The 23,112-nt window shown below is 49.6% G+C and overlaps 1 protein-coding gene across 1 annotated transcript in view; it reads right to left on the bottom strand.

Moving 5' to 3' along the window:
• The window catches only part of ASAP3 (ArfGAP with SH3 domain, ankyrin repeat and PH domain 3), a 69,769-nt gene that overhangs the window by 14,763 nt on the left and 31,894 nt on the right, over positions 1-23,112 (bottom strand). Inside the window, exons 5-21 of the mRNA XM_051988273.1 lie at positions 20,638-20,687; positions 13,869-13,980; positions 13,097-13,182; positions 12,682-12,757; positions 11,197-11,283; positions 10,915-11,024; positions 9,187-9,256; positions 8,830-8,917; positions 7,707-7,755; positions 7,295-7,488; positions 5,953-6,086; positions 5,731-5,825; positions 5,325-5,502; positions 3,843-3,928; positions 3,614-3,729; positions 3,181-3,248; positions 2,971-3,078 (exon numbers count right to left, since the gene is read on the bottom strand). Coding sequence (XP_051844233.1) covers positions 2,971-3,078; positions 3,181-3,248; positions 3,614-3,729; positions 3,843-3,928; positions 5,325-5,502; positions 5,731-5,825; positions 5,953-6,086; positions 7,295-7,488; positions 7,707-7,755; positions 8,830-8,917; positions 9,187-9,256; positions 10,915-11,024; positions 11,197-11,283; positions 12,682-12,757; positions 13,097-13,182; positions 13,869-13,980; positions 20,638-20,687 — 1,707 coding nt within the window. The remainder of the gene's footprint in view (positions 1-2,970; positions 3,079-3,180; positions 3,249-3,613; positions 3,730-3,842; positions 3,929-5,324; positions 5,503-5,730; positions 5,826-5,952; positions 6,087-7,294; positions 7,489-7,706; positions 7,756-8,829; positions 8,918-9,186; positions 9,257-10,914; positions 11,025-11,196; positions 11,284-12,681; positions 12,758-13,096; positions 13,183-13,868; positions 13,981-20,637; positions 20,688-23,112) is intronic.

Raw genomic sequence — 23,112 nt, 5'->3', positions numbered from 1 at the left:
TAGCCAACTGCTGAGCACATGGCAGCTAGACAAATCTGAGCCTGGGTTGGGGGGGCTTCTATAGTTCTTTTCTGATTTCAAGTGAGCCCCAGAATCAATTCCAAACTGTGTAAGATTTGGAGACGACCCCATGAATTCGAAAAATCTCAAGATACTGAGTCCTTTGTTTGCAAAGAATGTTAGGAGTCTCTGGAAACTCCTTTGGTGCTTTTGGAACAGATGCACCCCAATAAGAGGATGACTGGTCCCCAATAAGAGGGAACAGTGAAGAGCTAAAGTGAAATGTAAAATGCCTACCTCGTCAGTAACCCTGAAAAATGTCTTATTGATTCAATGATGTTTAGGCAGCTGGGTGGTGCAGGGGACTGAGTGATGGCTACAGGCCCATGAGTTCCAATCTGAGCTCAGACACTTAACTAACTGTGATGCTGGGCCAGTTATTTAACTCCCAATTGCCTCCGTTTCTTCATCTGTAAAATGAGCTGGAGAAGGAAACGGTAAAATACTCTGGGATCTTTGCCAGGAAAAGCCCAAATGGGATCATGAAAAGTCAGACATGATTAATCAACTACATAACAACAATCAGTAATCCTGAAAAATGTCTTATTGTTTAAGCAAGGTTTAAATATCAACCTCCTGGGAGGGTGGAACAGAAGTTATTACTACCACCTGTTCAAATTTGTGTTTGCCAAATGCGTGCTTGTAGATTTTTTGTGTTTAGCATTTCTTTTCCATTTAAAACATAAATTTCTGTCCCATATCTGATTCATATTATAAAAAAATTACACTTCTACTTTTCCATTTGAGGAGATCCCAGATACAAGCCCAAACTAAGCAAATCATCTCAGGTTACAAGGATGGGTGGGGAGGATGGTGTAAGGAGATGAAGGATGGGAGTAAAAAATAACCTAACCTCTCTCATTAGAAGCCAGGCTCCCTTCTTAACTATAGCCTGCTTAGGGGCGGTCGGGGAGACGAAAGGGAGAGAAAAAGAATAAAGTAAAGTAAGGTGCATAGCAGGGAACAAAAGAACAATTTACAAGGTAGTAAAGAAAAGTTGGACACTCATAAATATAATTTCCTCTACATATATATATATATATATATTTTTTTTTTCCCCTCAAATTGACATTTGTTTAATTATCTTTTGAATCCTTTTTGGTGTTCTGCTGGACACATGATAATATTCTCTTTTCTTTTATTTCATTTTGTTTTGTATTGCTTTTTTCTTTTTGTTGATTCTATTTCTTCAAATAAAATAAATTCAGAAAATTAAATTATATATATATATATGTAACACATATATAATTAGAAAATTAAAAAAGAAAAAAGAAAAGCTTCACAGGCAAAAACAAAACAAAACAAAACACAGGTAGAAAGACCTGATCTCTTTATTTGCCAAGGGAACAATGATTAAAAATGTAGAAATTACCTAAATAAATCGTGATATAATTGGTCCAAAAAAAAGAAGTAACACCCGTCAGAAGTGTATGACTGTGTGTAGAGCAGATGCTCCCCTCTCAATGGAGAAGGGAGTAAGGCAGCACCTGCTGAGCCCAACAGCTTCCACACCTTGTAAGCTGGTGGTACAGTGAATAGAGTATGCATGGAACTAGCATGAGTTCAAATCTGGTCTTTGTGACCCTGTGCAAGTCACTTCACCTGTCTGCCTCAGTTTCCCTGACTATAAAAAAGGGGAAACAATAATAGCACCTACCTTGCAATGTTGAGGGTCAATAAAATACTATTTTTAGAAGCATTTGCACAGTGTTTGGAGTATAGCTGGTGCTTATTAAATGCTTGTTCCCTTCCCCTTCCACAGATTTTCAAATGGCCCTTTGGGGTCCTGGCTGCCCTTCTCTCTAGCTTACCAATATCCTTTTTAAATGGTGGTGCCTGGAATTTAAAAGACTCCAAATGTGTTCTGTTGAGTTGAGGGCAGAGTGTTTGATGGCTTTAAGTATCAACAAGGTTTTGACTTTCCTCCACACCCCAATACTACTCAGGTTTTCCAAATTCTATCAGTTCTACTGGGGTAATAAATCTCTCCTTTCCTCTTACACAACTACTAGCTTTGAGACATCCCCTCATCCTCTCTTGCCTACATGGGAGTGTCAAATGCTAATAGAGGGCCACTAAACTGTAATAAGATCCCATTTTTTATTAATATACCAACATATTAAAATTGCCCAGAAACAACATTTTAATCGGGTTCAGACTGTACTTGGGAGCATTCTGGGCCACATGCGACCCCGGCTGATGTTTGACTGTGGCTCAGACTATTATAAGAGTCTCCTAATTGATCTCCACGATTCCTGTCTTTCTGCCTTCCAGTCTATCCTTCTCACAACTGCAAAAATAACATTCCTAAAGCACCTACCACTGCCAGCTCAAAACTTTCCTGGTTCCCTTTGCCTGGATGCTAAAAATAAAAAGTCCCCGCCCCGGCATTTAAAGCCCTCCGCCATCTGGCTGCAACCTCCAGACTTGGTCCCTCTGTCCCCCTTTCTCTGCTTAACACCGTGACCCTGACCTTCTGCCGATTCCTGGCTTGGGGGGTGATTTCTGAGCCCGTCATCTTTGGCCTAAGGGCAGGAGAAATGGAAGGAGGTACAGAAGGAAGGACTAGACCACAAAGAAAGATGGGGAGGAGGAGACTTTGGGAGAAGATAACCAGAAGAAGGAACCATCAGTGGGAAGAAAAGAAAACCTGACCATGACCATGAAAGCCTTTCTCACAGAGGAGTCTGTTCTTGTCAAGATGAACAGCAGAGTCATGAAAAAAAATAAAAAACAGAGCGAGAGGGCAGTCCTGATGGTCCCCAGAAAGCGGGGGCGCTTTCTGATGGTGGCCAACGTAACTATCTAGCTGTAAGAGACTTAAAGGGACCCTTTCCTTGTACAATTCCCAGCCATCCAGTGGCTCAAGGGCCCAGCAAGTCATGGATGAGGGGGTGAGGAGGGGCTCACCTTATCTTCTTCCTCCTCCTCACTCTCTGATGCAGGATCCGGGGAAACCCCCCAGGGGTAGTCTATGTGGAGTGGGAGGATGAGGGTCCCGGCCTGGGCCTGCTCCAGCTGCCACCAGCACAGAGGGGAGAGAGAGGAGAGTCAGAAGGAGATCTGGGAGGGGCCCGGGACCACCCCCACCCAGGCCCGGCCTCTCGGACCCTCACTCACTAGATCCTCACATTCCTTGTGTCGGGTCTTCCGGGCCACCTCCAAGGCAGTCTCACCAGCGTCATTCACTGTGGAGAATTCACAGGTCACTCTACCCCGACTACCAATGGAGAAGGGTTCTTTAGGGTTTAAAACTCAACCTGCCATTTCCTTGCAACCATAATTGTCTGAGGGTACCCAACTTGGAAACCAGGCTTTATCTGTTATACCACGATGCCTCCAGTGCCCCATTTTACAGATGAGGAAACAGAGGCTCACGAAGGTTAAGTGACTTGCTAGTAGGTGGCAAAGTTGGGATTTAAATTCTGAATCTTTAATGAGAAATCTTTTTACTGCACCAGGAGAGTAGACAGAGCCATGGAAGAGTGCTCCACTTCCCTTCTAGGACTGTCCCCTCCCAAAGGATGAGCAGGAGTGGAGGCCCCAGCCTCACCTGTGCCCACGGAGGCTCTCCCTTTGAGCAGCAGCTTGAGGCAGTCGGCCTGGTTGTGCAGGGCCCCGAGGTGCAAAGCCGTGTTCCCGTCCGGAGCCTTAGCGTCCACGTGGCCTCTGGGGAGGGTGGAAGTCAGCGTGGAGGAGGGGGCGGACGCCGAGGGCCGGGGGCAGGAAGAAGGGGGCAGAGCGAAGGGTCGGAAAGGGGGAGGGGAGGGGCCGCTTCTCACCCGTTCTGGATGATGAAATCCACCAGGGGCAGGGAGGTCTGGTCAGCAAGGCGGACGGCCAAGTGCAGGGCAAGCTCTCCAGAAGGCTAAAGGACCATCAAACCTGTCAGCCCTCCTATCTCAATGGCCCTACCCCCTCCAGGGCAGCCCAGCTGCTGGAAATACTGGGGCCAGTCCTGAAAGGTCAGACCCAAGCCTCTGTTGGGAAGGGGCAGGGTTTCCACCGGGAGGGGGTCCCACCTATTCTTGGACCTTCCACCACTCTAAATTCGGTGTTCTAAGGTCCTTGCAGCATTAATATTCTGTTGAAAATCTCTTACAGCTCCAAAAATCTATGATCTAAGGATTTTCCCAGTTCTGTAATGCTATGTTCTATACTTCTCCCGGCTCTGATATCCTATCTTAAGGACCGTCAGCTCTGACATTCCCGGTTCTAAGGGCCCTCCCAGCTCTGACATCCTGGGCTCTAAAGGTCCTCCCGGCTCTGACCTCCTGGGTTCTAAGGGCCCTCCCAGCTCTGACTTCCTGGGTTCTAGGGCTCTCCCAGCTCTGACTTCCTGGGTTCTAAGGGCCCTCCCAGCTCTGACTTCCTGGGTTCTAGGGCTCTCCCAGCTCTGACTTCCTGGGTTCTAAGGGCCCTCCCAGCTCTGACATGCCAGGTTCTAAGGGCCCTCCCAGCTCTGACCTCCTGGGTTCTAGGGGCGCTCCCAGCTCTGACATCTCAGGTTCTAAGGGCCCTCCCAGCTCTGACCTCCTGGGTTCTAGGGGCGCGCCTTAAATCCTGTCTCCTAGGTTCTAACTTCTCTTCCTGCCTTCTTAGTCAGTATTCCCCCACACCCAGTTCCCAGCCCTCTTTGCTACTTCCCTTCTTCCAATCCCACTCTCACTCTCAGTTATCATTTCTATGTGGAAGAAATTCAGCTCCACATTTCCAGTCCTGACTGCTTCCCAAACCCCAGCCCTGAATTTCACCTCCTTCCCAGGCGTCTGCACCTGAAACTCCCACCAGAACTTCAACGTGAGACTGTTCAACATGGCACTCACTGGCCATGCTTGGCCCCAGGCCTCTAATCCTGACATCTGTGTTTCAGGCAACAGAAGCCCCAGGTCCCAGGGCCCCAAGCTGCATGAGCCGTTCCTTTCCCCTAAGTCCAAGCAGGATGCTACAGTCTCTAGCACAAACTCTCCACTCAGGTTCTACCTGCCTTCTCTTTACATGGAGAATTCACCTTTCTCCATCCTCCGAGGTCCAGCACAAGCTCTGTTTCCTCCAAGAAACCCTCTGTGACGACCCCAGGCTCTCCTGACTTCTCCCTCCTCTGTCCAGTGCCGGACACATAGTAGGTGCTTAATAATGACATCTTGGGTCACTTAACTGTTAATCAGTTTTTCCCAAGCAAGACGAATTGAGTCATAACAGAGGTGAGAGAGAACCAGGGATGGACCAAGAAGGAAGGTCAGAAGGAGGGAGGAGGGGCTTACCTGCCCATCTGGCCGAGGCAGTGGCTGTCCAAAGTCCAGGCCATTGGCAAAGGCTTCCAGGACAGCCGGGAGGTCCCGGTTGCAGATTGCCGTCCAGAGCCTGTGGGCCTCGTACCCGCCTCGGCGAGCAAATCTGTGTTCCACATACTTGGCCACAATGTAGTTTCTTCGGGTGCTCCTGTAAGACACAATCCCCCGCCCTGGGACCTTTAGACCTGGTCTTTCTCCTTCTCCTGAACCCCTCCACCAGAGACTGTTGGATATAGGATGCCATATCCCCACTGTCTCCCCTGGGGACCCGTGGACCTGGAGCAGCCAACAGTCCTGTTCTGGACTCTCTCAGACCAGAGTCCACTTCCTCCAAGAAGGGTTCCCCCTCCCCTCGACGCACTGGAGGGCTACTCACATGTCGCTCTCACTGGAGGGTTTGACGGCACCGTTCAAAGTGAGCTGAGCTTCCATAATCTCATTGAACTGTGTATTTCCAATGCCAACAGCCAGCTGCATGTGAGGAGGGAGTGGGCTTTGTCAGGCCAGGGAGGGGACCACCGCCAAGAGCTGTGGGGTGACAGCCCCTGCATGTTTCCCCATCTCATCCAGGTTCCCTGACCCTGCTACCACCACTCACCAACAACTCTGCGGGCCCCAGCACATCCAGGGTGAGCGACTGGATTCGGGAGAAGCGCACACCCAGCTCCCGGTGGACGCCTGAGCACTGGATGCAAGTGAGGATTCCCAGATTGGTACTGAGCCACGTGGGGTCTGGAAGGAAGAGCAGCATCTGCCCAAGGGGTGGGAATGGCCCCCCTTCCACCTCCTATGCCTGAAGCCTCCATGCTCCCTCCTAAGGATTTCCCCCCTTCTGAGGCTTCCTCTATATACTCTTCTCTAAGAAATGAAGAATAAATAGACAGCAAAACTATACTAATGGGGAATCTCAACCTCCCTCTATCAGAACTAGATAAATCAAACCACAAAATAAACAAGAAAGAAGTTAAGGAGGTAAGTAGAATTTCAGAAAAGTTAGGTATGCTAGATCTTTGGAGAAAACTATACTAGTGAGGGATCTCAATCTCCCTTTATCAGAACTAGATTAAGGAGCTAAGTACAATTTTAGAAAAGTTAAGTATGATAGACTTTTGGAAAAAACTATACTAGTAGGGATCTGAGCCTCCCCTCTATCAGAATTAGATAAATCGAACCACAAAATCAAAAAGAAGTTGATGAACTAAGTAGAATTTTAGAAAAAATTATGTCTGATAGACTTTTGTAGAAAGTTGAATGGGGACAGAAAGGAATATACTTTTTTTTGTCATGTATGGGAAGTATATGGAACTTAAACAAAAACTGACCATGTATTGGCGCATAAAAACCTCAAAATCAAATGCCGAAAGGCAGAAATAGTAATTTCATCCTTTTCAGGTCATAATGCAATAAAAGATTGCAGATAATAAAGGGTCAGGGGAAAATAGTCCAAAAGTTAATTGGAAACTAAATAATCTAATCCTAAAAAGTGAGTGGGTGAAAAACAAACTATATACTCCCCCCTCTACCTACTCCATCTTTTAGTCAACCTGGCCTTCTTTTTGGCCTGAGATATAACCTTGGCTCGCAAACATTCTCTCTCTTTCTCTTCTACCTGGGGACTACCTTCAATCAATCAATCAATGACCAACATAAATTATTAAGTGTCCACTTTGTGCCAGGCTCCGAGCAAGGTGGGGGAGACACGAACACAAAAATGAAGCTACTCTGTTCTCAAGAAGCTTACATTCTAGTAGAAAGACAACGCATATGCAAAACAGAGACAGAACAAATTAAAGGACTTTGGGTAGAGGGATCAGAAAAGGCCACGTGGGGAGAGCTGGAGCCTGAGTTGAATACTGAAGGAATCAAATTAAGGAATTAATTGCTTAATTAATAAGATTACATTAATTAAATTTGCTAGATTGTGCTCCCTGCCCACCTACCTGAGGCTCCGCAATCACAGCATTGACTGTTTCCAGGCCTGCTTTTGATCTCAGCAATGATCAGCCTGGTGAGGTCCCGAAGGTCCCCATCCAGCCCGGGCCCCACTGGGCTCCCCTGAAGTCCACCTCCTGACTCCCCCTGGAAGGCACTGCTCAGGGCTTCATCTTTGCTGTTCTGTAACACGGACACCCACCTGGAGAGGGAAATCGAGGCAAGGGCTACACCTGAAGAAACAGGTGGCACACCTGGGAGGGCCGTAACTCTGCCTTGGGGAATGAAGAGCCAATCAGCAGCCCCTGGATCCAGTGACATTCTCAGGTCTGTCCAAGCCCCCCAGGCACCCAACACCTGCTCTGAGATAAATGGGATAGAAGAGGGGAGAAGGTGAGAAGTCAGAGGAAGGATACTTACGCCTCACACTCGTGCTCGTCCTCAGCCTGAAAGTGGTACGTCCGATTATCTACAGGGAGAGAAGCGAAAGGGGTTGTCTGGAGCAGCAGGGAAACCCCCTCGTCTGAGCCCCAGTCAGGGGCAGGGACCCCTGACTCAGGAAAAGAATGAAATCGTCTTCCCCTGAACTGTCCATCCTGATGGAGCTGCAAGATACCTGGACTGGGAATCCTAACACCGTCACTAACATGACAGTCACTTATAAATAATTACTTGCTTTTTAAAAACTTCCTTCCTAGGAAAAAGAAACTCTCTAGAGATCATCTCTAAGGGCCCTCCCAGCTTTGACATCCTGTGTTCTAAGGGCCCTCCCAGCTCTGACATCCTGGATTCTAAGGGCCCTCATAGCTCTGACATTCTGGATCCTAAGGGCCCTGCCAGCCCTAACATCCTATATTCTAAGGATCCTCCCAGCTCTGACAATCCATATTTTAAGGGCCTTCTCGGCTCTGACCTCCTGAGGGTTCTAAGGGCCCTCCCAGCTCTGACATCCTGGGTTCTAAGGGTCCTCATAGCTCTGACATTCTGTGTCTAAGGGCCCTTCCAGCTCTGACATCCTGGGTTCTAAGAGTCCTCCCAGCTCTGACATCCTATATTCTAAGCATCCTCCCAGCTCTGACATCCTGGGTTCTAAAGGCTCTCCCAGCTCTGACATCCTGGCTTCAAAAGGCCCATATGATCCCAATATTATCAGCCTTCATGGACGTCCTTGGACATCTGGCTTCCCTTCCCCTGGCCCCCTCTAACATTTTACTATCCTCCTTCTCTTACAGTCAGCCAGTATATTTTAAAACCCCCCTTCATTTTATTAAGATGTGCTATTGTCTTTAACAGACAATGCCCTACTGGGTCAGAAGCTGTCTGTGGGCAGGGACTGGGTTTCCTTTATTTCTGAAGCTCCCCACAGGGCTGGATAGAAAGTCCTTGCAGGAGGCCGGAGCTCCCTCCAGGAGCTGCTCTGGCTCCCTATGACTGGGGCTGTCTACACTTGACTGCGCTTGCTCGGGAGGAAGGCTTGGAAGCCAGGGCAAGATCCCACTCCTCAGGGGAGTCAGGGAGGATGAGGAAGGCAACTTCCACTCACGGGTCACTAGGTCAAAACACTTCTTCTCCTCTGTGCTCGGTCTCACTTGGCAAGTCAGCAGCGTCAGCTTCACTGGAGGCCGATTTATCTGTGAAAACGTGCAGAGGGGAAGAAAGGAAGAAACGGGAGCTCAGGCGAGGGGGCTCTGCTTCCTTCTCAGGTGTCAGGTTGGTAGGGCCCTCGGCTTCCCATCTATGAAAATCCACCTCCCTCTGGCCTGGCTCCAGTGAGCCCCCAACTGGACATAGCCTGGGAGGACAAAGGCCTGGCCCTGTCCATTCGGCCTGCTCAGGCCCAGCCTCCTGCCCCCTGCCCCAAGGAAGTGCCCACTGGTCCGCAGCCCCTTAGGCCCCTCACCGTGCTGTGAGAGATGGTCAGGCAGCCGTACTTTACTCCACACTTCCTCTTCTGCCAAACTCTCCGAATTCTAGGGTCCAAGAGGAGAAAGAAAGCCCAGGATCACAGCCGGACCATCTCCAGGGAGAAGTCAGGCCCACGGCTTCTCCTTCACCCATATGCCGCCCGCTGTTGGGGGAGGGCAGGGACAGAGCCCTCACGGACCTCCAGACAGAGGTCACAGTCCTAGGAGACACTTAGATCCGAGGGGACCCTGATCTGCTGGGGGAGAGCCAGCCCCTTCCCTTAGGGAGCTCAGGTCTGAAAGGCAGGCTGCCCACAGACATCGGGTTTGGGTCATGAGTTGGGGACCCATCAGAAAAACGACTGAGAACCCAGGAGGACAATCGACAAACTCCTGAACCGTGGCTGTGTTCCTATTTCTTGGGTTCAGACGAAGGATCCATTGCTTAATGGGATATCTGCCCATCCCAGCTGACTGGGAGAGAAAAACGTGTTTCCACGTCACTAGTGTTGAATGCCAGCCTTGAATCTCCCGCCAGAAATAAGGCAAAATCAGGAGCAACCTTTCCTCCGGGACACAGTCAAGGTGTTCTAATACCTGCTAAGCTAAGAAGCACAGGGGTCCAACCACCTCGTTCTAACCTTGGCTTCTTGATAATAATGGGGAATAATGTGTATAATTATATATAATATAATAAATGATAATTCCAAAAGGCCCCTCCCTAAAATCCCCTTGTCTACAGGAAGCCTTCCCCAGCTCCTCTTAATTAGGGAGCCTTCCTTTGTTGGCTGTTTCCTAATTCTGTACATATCTAGCTTCATATGGTTGCATGTTATCTCCCTCCCCCATTAGATTATGAGCTCCTTGGGGTTCTTCTTTCTATTCCTACTACTAAGGAATAGTGTGCCTGGCACACAGGAGGCATTTAATAAATGCTTATTTCCTTTTTTCTTTAGCACAGTGCCTGGCACACAGGAGGCACTTAATAAATGCTTCTTTCCTTTCTTCTTTAGCACAGTGCCTGGTACATAGAAGGCACCTAATAAATGCTTCTTTCCTTTCTTCTTTAGTACAGTGCCTGGCACACAGGAGGCACTTAATAAATGCTTATTAGTTGCAACATCACCAGAGAATTGACAGATAAATCCCACTTCAGTTCCATAATCACTGAGTGGCCCCAGCCTGGTCTTAATTTTAAGGGGGTTCTAGGTAATTCTGTGTTGCAGAGAAGGTGCCCATTTTCATTGTTGGAAGGAATTTCCTTACCCAGAAGTTCCCTCCACCAGTGAAATCCCAGGTCCAGTCCCCATTTCCAACACAAAATACTGTGAGCTGGACCTTCTTGAGGTCATTCTTTCCATTTTCCAGATGAAGAGACTGAGGTTCAGAGAGGACACACCACTAGTCCTGACCAGGGGCAGGTCCTTCTCACTTTACCCACAATGCTGTTGGTTTTCCGAGGTCCCCAAAGTCCAGGTTTGAGCCCGTTCATCCTTGCTGTGTGAGCCTGGACCAGTCACTCCCGTGTCCAAGGAGGCTCCTCGGGCCCGGGGACGGGCACGAAGGCACTGGTGGGGGAAGCTCCTGCCCCATGGCATCGCAGGCCCATTTTCCCGACGTGGAGACGAGCCCCCCGGACCCCCGAGCACCGAGAGCGGCCGGACGCTCGGTCCCTTCGTCCGTCGGCCCCCGGACAAGCACCCGACGCGTTCCTCCACACTCACCCGTCGCTCTTCTTGTACAGGAAGCCCGACTTCTCCGTGCCGAACTGCTTGTTCCCCTGGTGCTGGTGGATGCTGTAGCTGCCTCCGGAGTTCTTCCGACTTGCAGTTTCCTGCTTCAGAGGTGGGAGATTAGAGGGTCTGGCTTGGTGGGGGTCACTCTGGGGGGGAGGGGAGCTAGCCTTTCCCTGGGACAGAGGGTCATTCAGGAGGGCCCTGGCTGTCCCGGGGAGGGTGTGCGGCGGAGCGGGGAGGGCTGGGGAGCTCCCGGCTCAGGGGCCTGACCTCTCTGCTCTCCAGCTGCAGGACACCCCGGAGAGAATCCCGGATCTGGGTCAGCTTCTGAATGTCCTCCTCATGGGCCTGGTGCAGCTGGGGAAGGAAGAAGTCAGGCAGCAGCTGCCAGCCCCGGCCCCTGCTCCCACCTCCCTGGCAGCTGCCGCCTGGAGCCTGCACAAGGGCCAGCCTCAGCGCGTCTGCGGGGAGGATTGCCCCCGCGGACAAGGACTGCACTCACTGGGCCCATGGGGACACCCCACACATCTGGGGGGAGGCAGTTACCATGGCACTCCAGCCAGACGTTACACACACTGCACACTGCCTCGTTTTTCAGGCAGAGGAACCAGATTCATCCCTCCCTCCGTCTTTCCCTCCATCCCTCTCTCCCTCCTTCTATCCATTCCTCCCTTTCTCCCCCTACCCATCCTTCCATCTCCCTCCCTTTTCTCTTTCCTCTTAATCTTTCTCTCCTTCCATCTATCCTTCCTTCTCTCCTTCCATTCATCTTTCCATTCACATATTCCTCCTTTTCTCCTTTTAACCATCTATTCTTCCTTCTCACCATCATTCCATTCAGTTCTCCCTCCTCTCTCCCTTCATCTATCCTTCCCTCTCTCCCTCCATCTTCCTTCCCTCTCTCCCTCCATCTTCCTTCCCTCTCTTCCTCCATCTTCCTTCCCTCTCTCCCTCCATCTATCCTTTCCTCTCTCCCTCCATCTATCCTTTCCTCTCTCCCTCCATCTATCCTTCCCTCTCTCCCTCCATCTTCCTTCCCTCTCTCCCTCCATCTATCCTTCCCTCTCTCCCTCCATCTATCCTTCCCTCTCTCCCTCCATCTTCCTTCCCTCTCTCCCTCCATTTATCCTTCCCTCTCTCCTCCATCTTCCTTCCCTCTCCCTCCATCTATCCTTTCCTCTCTCCTCCATCTATCCTTCCTCTCTCCCTCCACTCATCCATTTATTTACCATCATATTAAGAAAAAAAAGATCCCAACTATTCTTCACCTCCATCATTTCCAGACTCTTATCTCCATCTTTTTCCTTCTTCTTCTTAGCTACCATTTTGCCATCTTGGAGAATCCTTCACTCTGATGTCCTCCTATCAACTCCCATCCCAGGACTGATATTTTAGGAAGAACCTCCCTCACTCCAGACTCGCTCTCCTATTCTTTGCCTGCAGCATTATCCTATTCAGACTCTTCTTCCCCCAACCCCTGCTTTCCATGTGGACAGGGACTGTCTTTTTGTATTTGTATTCTCAGTGCTTAGAACAATGTTGAGCATACAGTAAGTGCTTAATAAATGCACGGTGACTTGTCTTGACTTCTCCCATTAGTGTGTGAGCTCCTTGCTGAGTAGACCATCATGTTTGCCCGTCTAGACATATGTATCTAGCACAGTGATTGGCACTTAGTAAGCGTCTGATAGATCATCCATCCATCCATTCATTCCACAGTGATAATTGACCATCCCTCCAGGGGATATAACTTACCGAGTGTACTGAGACCGCCAGTTTCTCAATGAAGGGAGACAAGCTTTGAGCTGCCTTCCAGCCATCTTGGAAAAAGCTGAGGGTTTTCAGAGGGCAAAGGGGAGGGCAAACAGACAGGTGGACAGACAAAATGAGAGACAGAGATCAGATGGAGGAAAAAGGAAGGGAGCGTACCTAGGGCCATGGGGCCCCCCAACCAGGGGGGCAAAGAGGGGAGGGAAGGGATACAGCTCCCCCCTCCCCCAGCACTGATCCCCACCCCCCACCCCCATTACCAGCCAGAGCTGCTAGCTGACTAAGGTAACCAGAACGGATTTGTGGGTCATGATCCTGGACTCCCAATCCCTTCCTAGGGAAGCTGCTGGCCCTGGAGGGGGTCCGGATGGGGAGAGGGGAGATTGTTTCGAACACCTACTTGTGCTGGGCGTGGAAGAACTTAATGAGGCTCTGGAGGAAATCAGGACCTTGTTTCATCTGGTTCTCGCTGGCTTTGAGCAGGTACTAAGGGAGAGGAGGCAGGGAGACATTAGCTGGAACGCTGATTCCCTCACTTTTGCCCCCTTCCCATTTTCCCCAGCCTGGGCCCAGGAAGTGGCCAGGGCTGTGGGCCGGAGAGCCAGAATCCCTGGTGGAGGGAAGGGGCAGCAGTGTCTGGAGTGACGGGCTTGGAAAGAGCCCAGAACCTGGGGGCTGGATCTTGGCTAACGCTCCCCCCTTCCTTTATGAGTGTCCTCATCTCTAAAAGGAGGATAATAACCTTTGCATGACCTACTTTGCTGGATTGTTAATATTTTTTCTTTGTTCATTTAAAACTATTTTTGCTGGATTGTTATTAGGCAAGTATGGATCACTATTATCATTGAGAGGATTAAGAGAGTGCAAATAAGCTGTTTGAGCCCAGAGGCCGGGATGCTGGAACGAGGCTCCCCTCTCTGCTTGCATCCTACTTCTAACCCCTCTCCTTTTGCTGGGACAGGGAGACAGGTCTTCTGACACTGAGGGACAGGGACGTCCCTGCCCAAGGACCTAAGGATCACAGCCTGGGAGCGGAAGGGGCAACTTAAAAGTCAGAGCCTGAGAACATGGGGCCTGGATCCCAGGCCATTGGTCTCCTGGGCCCACCCCGAGATCTGAGAAGGGCCCTTTGACATGCCCAGAGAGCATCCATCCTGACCACATCGTCCCACCTCACACATGTGCAGCTGGAAGACTCGGCGCTCTCGCTGGGTGTCCTGGGCGGCCTCTCCAGGGCCCCCTCCAGCCATTCTGGACCGCTCCTTCTCCTTCTCCAGCCTGGCCCTGGAGACCACACACAGAGAAAGGGCTGAGAGAGCCCAGCTAGTCTCAGCTCTCACCATCTCTGGCATTAACAACGATCATTATTCTTTACTGATGCACTGAATAAGGCCAGAAAAAAAATCACAGAATGTCAGAACTAGAAGGGCCCTTAGAACAGAGAATGTCAGAGCTGGGAGGGCCCTTAGAACCTGGGATGTCAGAGCCAGGAGGGCCCTTGGAACCCAGGATGTCAGAGCCGGGAGAGTCCTTACAGCCCAGGAGGTCAGAGCTGGGAGGGCCCTTAGAACCTGGGATGTCAGAGCCAGGAGGGCCCTTAGAACCCAGGATGTCAGAGCCGGGAGAGTCCTTACAGCCCAGGAGGTCAGAGCTGGGAGGGCCCTTAGAACCCAGGAGGTCAGAACTGGAAGGGCCCTTAGAACCCAGGAGGTCAGAGTTGGGAGGGCCCTTAGAACCCAGGAGGTCAGAGCTGGGAGGGCCCTTAGAACCCAGGTCAGAGCCGGGAGGGCCCTTAGAACTCAGGATGTCAGAGCTGGGAGGGCCCTTAGAACCTGGGAGGTCAGAGAGGGGAGGGCCCTTAGAACCTGGGAGGTCAGAGCTGGGAGGGCCCTTAGAACCCAGGAGGTCAGAGTTGGGAGGGCCCTTAGAACCCAGGAGGTCAGAGCTGGGAGGGCCCTTAGAACCCAGGTCAGAGCCGGGAGGGCCCTTAGAACCCAGGATGTCAGAGCTGGGAGGGAGGGCCCTTAGAACCTGGGAGGTCAGAGAGGGGAGGGCCCTTAGAACCTGGGAGGTCAGAGCTGGGAGGGCCCTTAGAATACAGGATGTCAGAGCCGGGAGGGCCCTTAGAATTTGGGAGGTCAGAGCTGGGAGGGCCCTTAGAACTTGGGAGGTCAGAGCTGGAAAAAACTTTAAAATACAGAATGAGATCCCTGAAGTTCTAACTCTACTGTTGTCATATCTTAGCTGTGTGACTGTGAGCAAATCATTTAACCATTAGCTCCCCTCACCTGTAGAGAAGGGATAATGTTACCTACAAAAACTCTTAATAGAGATGTTGTGAGACTCAAACAATAACTTATATAAAGAACTTTGCAAACCTAAGTATTAAATAAAAGTAATTATCATCCTCATCATCATCATCACTTCCAGATGCTCTTAATCCATGGTTCAGAAACCTGGTTTTGTTTTTTTATTTGTATATTTTTCACTTTGATCATTGTATTTCCACATAATTGGCTTCCTTTCTAATCCCATGTATTTTGTTCGATGTATTTAAAAATATGATTCCAAGTTGGTGTCCCTGGCTTTTCCAGACTGCTCAAGCAGGGGTCCAGGATACACAGAACAGGTTAAGAACCATGAGTCAAATCAGGGGATCTGATTCATACAACAAGAAAAAATGAGTCCCTAGAGCAGCTTGTCCAAGATAATAACTGGCTTTCATATATATGTTTCACCATCTATTACCAAATTTAAATATTATAATAACCCCATGATGAAATCTTTGTTTTTCATTCATTTCAGTCATGTTTGCTTCTTCATGACCCCATTTGGGGTTTTCTTGGCAAAGGTACTGAAGCAGTTTGCTATTTCCTTCTCCAGCTCATTTTACAGAGGAGGAGACTGAGGGAAGCAGTATTAAGTGACTCATACAAAATCACCCAGCTAGCAAGTATCTGAGGCCGCATTTGAACTCGGGTCTTCCTGCTTACAGGCCTGCTGCTCCAGCCTTTGTGCTACCTGAATACTCCATGATTAAGTTTTACAGATAATGTTATCTCTATGTTACAGATCTGAGGCTCAGAGAGAGCTCCGCCAACATCCCCAAACCAGCAGGTACCAGAGGCAGGACTTAAATCCCAGGACTTCCTAATTCCTAACACCCACGGTGACCTGATGCTTGCCAGGACCACACTGCAAGGCGTAAGACTCCAGTGCTGGAGCACAGCTGACTTTGTTTCCCCTTCCATAGCATCCTGAGCTCAGGCATAAGGACGGTCCTTGTCTCATTGCACACAGATGGGGACCCTCTAGGGATGGGGAGAACCCTTCTCACACCAGACTCCAACACCCAGAAATTCAGAGACACTGAGGTCACACTGGAGAGCCCCTCACATCACAGGAGCCACTTTGTTACTACCTTGTTCAACTTAACACAGAGGGAGGGATACTGGGATATGGAGCTCTCAGAGGAGGACCATCCCTCTGATGGTGCAGGCTGCATCTTCTTGGTAACCTACAGGCTTAGAGAGTTTCCTGAAACACTGAGGTTTGCCAAGGGCCAGAAGCAGAACTTGAACCCAGTTCTTCATGTTTTTTTCTAAACAAAACCAAACCCCAAACCTTTGTATGTAACAGATATTCAGAGTTTCTTATACAATCCTCTTCCTTATTCTTTTTTTTTTTTTTTTTTTTTTTTTTTGCATCTTTTCCCTCCTGGCCCTGATCTTGGCTTTTTGGACTGCAAAACCATGTTCCCTTCTCTACTTGTACTTTCACTCCTCACTGTCCACCTCCTTATAGCTGCCTTCAATGTAGTATCTTCTCTCATTAGAATTAAGATCCTCGGGGCAGGGCCTGTCTTTTGCTAGGATTTGTATCCTGAGTGTTTAGCATGGTGCCTGACACACGAGACCATAATCTTTCCTTCTTCCCTCACTTCCTTCCTCCCTTCTTTCTCTCTTCCCTAATTTCTTTTCTTTTCTTTTCTTTGTTCCTTCTTATCTTCCTTCCTTTCTTTCTCATACCCTTCTTTCTTCTCTCCTTCTTTTCCTTTTTTCCTCATTTTCCTTTTCTTTCCTTTCCTCCTTTTCTTCCTTCCTTTATTCCCCCTTTCCTCCCTCTCTCCTTTCTTTCCTTCCCCTTCTTCTCTCCCTTTCTCACTCCCTTCCTTCCTCCCTCCTTCCCCTTCTTCCTTCTTTCTCTCTCTCTCTCCCTCCCTCCTTCCTTCCTTCCTTCTTTTCCTTTCTCATTCCCTTATTTCTTTCTTCTCTCCTTTTCTTTTTCCCCTCATTTTCCTTCTTTCTTTCCTTTCCTCCTTTTCTTCCTTCCTTTATTCCCCCTTCCCTCCTTCTCTCTTTTCTTCCTTCCCCTTCTTCTCTCCCTTTCTCCCTCCCTTCCTTCCTTCCTTCCTTTCTTCCTTCCTTCTTTTCTTCCTAAACAACCAAGCATTTAACTTCTTAGCCAACATTTATATTTATTCTCTTTATATTTATCCTGCATATACCAATTTATGCATGGTCCCCCCTCATTAAAGAACCTAAGCCCAGCATAGGGATTGTAGCCCTGTCCCTGGCACAGGCCCTGGCATATAGTAGACCCTTAAGAATTCCTTGCTGATTGACTGATTTGTTGATGATTGCTAAAATCATGACAGAAAAGAAAACGTTTTTTAAAACGCCCCCTCCCCCAGCAGCCGGGCTGGGAGGCACATTTCCCCGCTCTCAGGGCCCCAGATCCGGCCCCACCCTCCTGCTCGCCCTTGGAGCTGCTGCCCCCACTCCCGCCACCTGTTGCAATCAATCTCCTTCTTGGAGGCCCAGCATGGTCACCAACTGCTCCAGAAACCCTTCCCCCAGCTGGAAACGCTCCCTCTCAGCTCCCAGCTAGCACTCTCTCTGCACTATTTTAATAACCTATTTTTATTTGCATTATAATTAAAGCATAATTTTAAAACAGGAGGCTGCTGGGGTGTGGCGGATGGAGAGCTCATTGGAGTCGGGGTCACAGTCCCCTTCTCTCTGTGTGTCCTACGCGAGTCTCTATAACAGGCCTCTGAAGTCCCCGAGGAGCTGCCGGCCTGCATTGGTGGAGGGATTTTCCTCGCCTGGGAGTTCCCTGGATCACTGAAATCCCAGACCCAGCCTCGGTTCCTATTCCTGTAACTAAAGTGGAAAGGAGGCCAGGATGGGAGCCCCAGGTCCTGGTGCTGCTGCTAAAGTGATAGGGAGAAGGCCCTGAGCCCTCTGGGCCCCACTTTCCCCATCTGGAAAATGAATGCATCGGAGAGCCGGGGTCTGGGGCCTGCTCCGGCTCCAGCTCGCACAGACTTGTGTCCACGTAGTGTTCTCTTCCCTACTGGTCAGCCACCGTCCTGGAAGGTTAGGCCAGAGTCTCCTTTATTTTTGTCTCCCCCAAGTGCCCGTCATGGGGTTTTACACAGGCCTGCTTAGTAACTTCCCTCCCCTACGCCCCCAGCTGGCCACTTCCTCCTGAGACGGGTCGGAGCCGGCAGAGGCCAGTCCTGGAGCAGCTGGAGCAGATTCAGTTTAGAAGTGCTCGGGATGTCTGCCGGGGCCCACTGAGTCATTACCCCATTCAGGAAGCATGGCCGGAGACCCAAAGATGCAGGACCTGGGCCCTGCACGGGGAAGGCCTGCCAGCAAGATGGATAAATCCATCACTATCTTTCTGGGGGCTCTGGGATCCTGAATGCAAAAGCAGGGGCCTGAGCCTTGATCTCGGAGGGCTCCCCCATTTTGGACATTGTATAGACTAAAAGTGTGGTTTGCTGTGTTCTAAGGCCCTCCCAGCCCTGACCTCCTGGGTTCTAAGGGCCCTCCCAGCTCTGACCTCCTGGGTTCTAAGGGCCCTCCCAGTTCTGACCTCCCGGGTTCTAAGGGCCCTCCCAGCCCTGACCTCCTGGGTTCTAAGGGCCCTCCCAGCTCTGACCTCCTGGGTTCTAAGGGCCCTCCCAGTTCTGACCTCCTGGGTTCTAAGGGCCCTCCCAGCTCTGACCTCCTGGGTTCTAAGGGCCCTCCCAGCTCTGACCTCCTGGGTTCTAAGGGCCCTCCCAGCTCTGACCGCCTGCGTTCTAAGGGCCCCCCCCCCGCTCTGACCTCCTGGGTTCTAAGGGCCCTCCCAGCTTTGATATCTGGGTTCTAAGGGCCCTCCCAGCTCTGACATCCTGGGTTCTAAGGGCCCTCCCAGCTCTGACCTCCTGGGTTCTAAGGGCCCTCCCAGCTCTGACCTCCTGGGTTCTAAGGGCCCTCCCAGCTCTGACCTCCTGGGTTCTAAGGGCCCTCCCAGCTCTGACATCCTGGGTTCTAAGGGCCTTCCCAGCTCTGACATCCTGGGTTCTAAGGGCCCTCCCAGTTCTGACCTCCTGGGTTCTAAGGGCCCTCCCAGCTCTGACATCCTATGTTCTAAGGGCCCTCCCAGCTCTGACATCCCATGTTCTAAGGGCCCTCCCAGCTTTGACATCTGGGTTCTAAGGGCCCCCCCCCCAGAAGGACTGTCTAGTTCTAAGGTATTATGATCCCCATCTTGCAGATGTGGAAGCTGTGTCTCAGAAAGCAGTGAGGTGAAATAATTTACCTAGAGTCCTACAACAAGCAACAAGACTTGACCTGAGATGCGATAGCCTCTGTTTTCTTAACCTCTTTCTCATCATCATCACTATCATTTATATAACACCTACTGTGTCCCTAGCACTATACTAAGTGTTTTATAAATATCTCATTTGATAAGCAAAACCAGGAGATCATTGTACATGGCAAAACCAAGATTACACAATGATCAATTCTGATGATTCAGGCCAGTTCCAATGATCTAGTGATGGAGAGAGCCCTCTGCGTCCAGAGAAGGACTGTGGGAACTGAGTGTGGATCACAACATAGCATTTTCCCTCTTTTTGTTGTTGTTTGATTGAATTTTACTTTCTTTCTCATTTTCCCTCCTTTTGATTTGATTTTTCTTGTGCAGCAAGGTAACTATAAATGTGTTTACATATTTTGGATTCAACATACATTTCTACCATGTTTAACATATATTAGACTACTTCCATTCTAGGGGAGGGGATGGGGAGGAAGGGGGAAATTGAAATACAAGGTTTTGCAGGGGCTAATGTTGAAAAATTATCCATGTATATCTTCTGAAAATTAAAAACCTTTAATTAAAAAAATAAAATATGAATGCTAAAAAAAATCTCATTTGATTACAGAATCACATATGTTGTCATAAGAAACCTTGCAGGTCATTCCATTCAGCTGCCTCATTTTACAGATAAGAAACTGAGACCTAGAGCAGGCACTTTGCTTAAAGTTACACAGGTAGAAGAACCAAAAGTAGAACTTGAATCCAGTTCCTCTTACCCCAAAGCTGGTCCCTACAGGCTTCTGGCTCTAAATAGCTTACCATGGATGAGCTTGCAGCCCAGAATCACCCAGGAAATAGAGGTAGGAACCCAGCCCCCAAAGGGTCCAAGGCTTGTGATGTTCCCATCCAACTACAGGGAAGTCGCAGGCAGCCGGAGGAGCATTTCTGCCTCCTTTTTATTTGCTGAGCCACACTGGGCATTCAGTGTCCCAACATGGCTGCTTTTCTGCCTCAGAGAAGGAAAGCATGTGTGACCTTGCCAGGTGACACAACTCTTACAATCAGAAAGTTCATTTTCTGCCTTTAAAAAAAAATCTTTCCCCTGAATCCAGGAGCCCTCTCTGGAGCCAGGAGCCCAATCAGAGAGAGAAGAGGCTCAAATTTTGGCCAAACTCTGAGACTCAGTCTCCCCATCTGTAAAAGAGGGTTATCAAATGCCATAGTGCTATATAAAGGTGTGAGGGGTGGGCTTGTAAACCTTGGAGGTCACCATCATCATTATTATTGCCCTGAGAAAGAAAGTGGCAGGTTCTTGGGCAGCCCATCTCCCTGGAGAACACTTACATTTTGGTCTCATAGTCTCTCCAAGCCTTCTCCACCTGCTTCCTGGAATCCTGTGGTTTAAGGAAAGGAGGATCAGAAAGGGCTTGATCAGAATAACTCACGGCCCTCAGTGGCTTTATGGGGTTGCCCCACGCCATGCTTCCTGGGGCCTGAGTGATCCCCTCCAAACTCTTGGAGACTGGCTTCATTCCCCCACCCTGACCCACTGCCCAAGTCCTAAATCCTCCCCCAAATAAACCCCATCCCTCTACCCTTCCTGTGGGATGCCCAATGTTTGTTCCTTCCCTGTACCCCTCTTGGCTTCCTTCAAATCCTAACACAAATCCAGCTTTCAACAGGAAGTCTTAAAGTTACTGCCTTCTCTTGGATGATTATCTCCAATTTATCCTCAATGTGGTGTCTTTGGGCGTAATTGCTTGCATCTTATCTGTATCATTAGACTGTGAGCTTCTTGAGGGCAGGGCTGTCTTTTGCCTTTATTTATATCCCCAGTACTTGGCCCAGTACCTGGCATCCAGTAGGTACTAATGCCATCCTCCCCAATCTTGACCCTGTGGATCCTCATATCTGATCTTTGCCTCTACCCAGATCTTTGCACTCGTTTCTAGTCTTGACACTGATGCCCATAAAACCCATCCCTCCAACTGAATTCACTCTGAACTAATCAACCTGATCTTGTTCCTGTCATTGGGACCCTAGGTAGGAAGATCTAGACCTCAGCAATGCTCTCCCCATCTTGCCTAATTTAGTCTGGCAAAGTTCAGCTAGTTAGCTAAGAAAATAGGATCATAAGGAATAAGGAGCCAGAAGGAACTTAGAACACAGAATGTCAGAGGTAGGCAAGATCTACATATAGAATATTAGAGGAACTGGAAGGGCCCTTAGAACCCGGGATGTCAGAGCTGGGAGGGCCCTTAGAACCCAGGAGGTCAGAGCTGGGAGGGCCCTTAGAACCCAGGAGGTCAGAGCTGGGAGGGCCCTTAGAACCCAGAATGTCAGAGCTGGGAGGGCCCTTAGAACCCAGAATGTCAGAGCTGGGAGGGCCCTTAGAACTCAGGAGGTCAGAGCTGGAAGGGCCCTTAGAACCCAGGATGTCAGAGCTGGGAGAGCCCTTAGAGCCCAGGAGGTCAGAGCTGGGAGGGCCCTTAGAACCCAGAATGTCAGAGCTGGGAGGGCCCTTAGAACTCAGGAGGTCAGAGCTGGAAGGGCCCTTAGAACCCAGAATGTCAGAGCTGGGAGGGCCCTTGGAACCCAGGATGTCAGAGCTGGAAGGGCTTAGAACCCAGGAGGTCAGAGCTGGGAGGGCCCTTAGAACGCAGGAGGTCAGAGCTGGGAGGGCTCTTAGAACATGGTTTGTCAGAGCTGGGAGGGCCCTTAGAACACAGGATGTCAGAGCTGGGCAAGATTTACAGTATAAAATATCAGAGGACCCAGAAGGGCCCTAGAACACAGAATGTCAGAGCTGGGAGGGTCTTTAGCACATAGAAAGCCAGAGCTACAAATGACCTTCCCACATAGAATGTCAAAGCTAGAAGAGATCTTAGGATAATGGCTCTTGATCTGGAGGCTGTAAACTTTAAAAAAGTATTTTCATAAGTGTATTCCAATATAACTACTTTTCTTCACAATTCTATGTGTTTTGTTTAGCACAGTTAAAAACATTAATCTGAGCAGGGCCTAAAAAAACTGTTGGCAAGTCTTCACTGCTGGCAAGGGAGGTAAAGAGGCAGGGGATGTACCCATGACCAGCAATATGATAGAACCAGTTCAAACCAGCTTATAGGAGCAAATTGTTAAATTCCAGGGTGAGCATTTAAACTTGGAAAGGGCAGAGCTCAGTGAATGAGTGGGACAGAGCCTCAGAGCCCTCTGCCATACACGAATATAATAGGTGCCTGATTACTGCCCTGGGTGAGGTCCCTGTCCCTGTGGACACCCCGGCTCTGTCCTCCCCAGCCCCTGGGCGTGGGGAAGATGGAAGGAGAGGCTGCCTGAGTCCGAGGGACTTGAGATTCAGGCTTGTTAGACCCTGTGATCTGAAACGAATTGCTTTTCTTCCCTGGGACTCAGTTTCCTCTTCTGTACAAGGAAAATAATTATCACAGGATCATAGATTTTAGGACTAGAAATGGAGAGATCAGGTAATCCAAACCCCGCCTTTACAGATGAGGAAACCAAGACCCAGAAGGTCACAGGTGCTGACCTCATGTAGGACCAGAGTGCTTGCCCTGCTTGACCTCATGGGTCCCTGGAAAGAGAAAGGCTCTGTAAACTGCAAAGCCCACTGCAGTGTTAGCTCATCCCTGAGAGGCGAAAGGGGAGTGGTTTTTAGACACATTGGCACCTCTTGTAATGGGGCCAGGTAAGCCTCAGTACACCTGGGCTGGAGCTGGGGAGGATGCGGAAGAGATGACGTTCGCATCTATACTGTGGGATCAAGAAGGGATTTTAGAGATTGTCTAAGTGTAAACTCAT

The sequence above is a fragment of the Antechinus flavipes genome, chromosome 3 (assembly GCF_016432865.1).
Source record: "Antechinus flavipes isolate AdamAnt ecotype Samford, QLD, Australia chromosome 3, AdamAnt_v2, whole genome shotgun sequence".
NCBI classification, from domain to species: domain Eukaryota; kingdom Metazoa; phylum Chordata; class Mammalia; order Dasyuromorphia; family Dasyuridae; genus Antechinus; species Antechinus flavipes.
The sequence above is the reverse complement of the archived record's forward strand: the minus strand, read 5'-3'. Positions and strand labels throughout refer to the sequence as shown.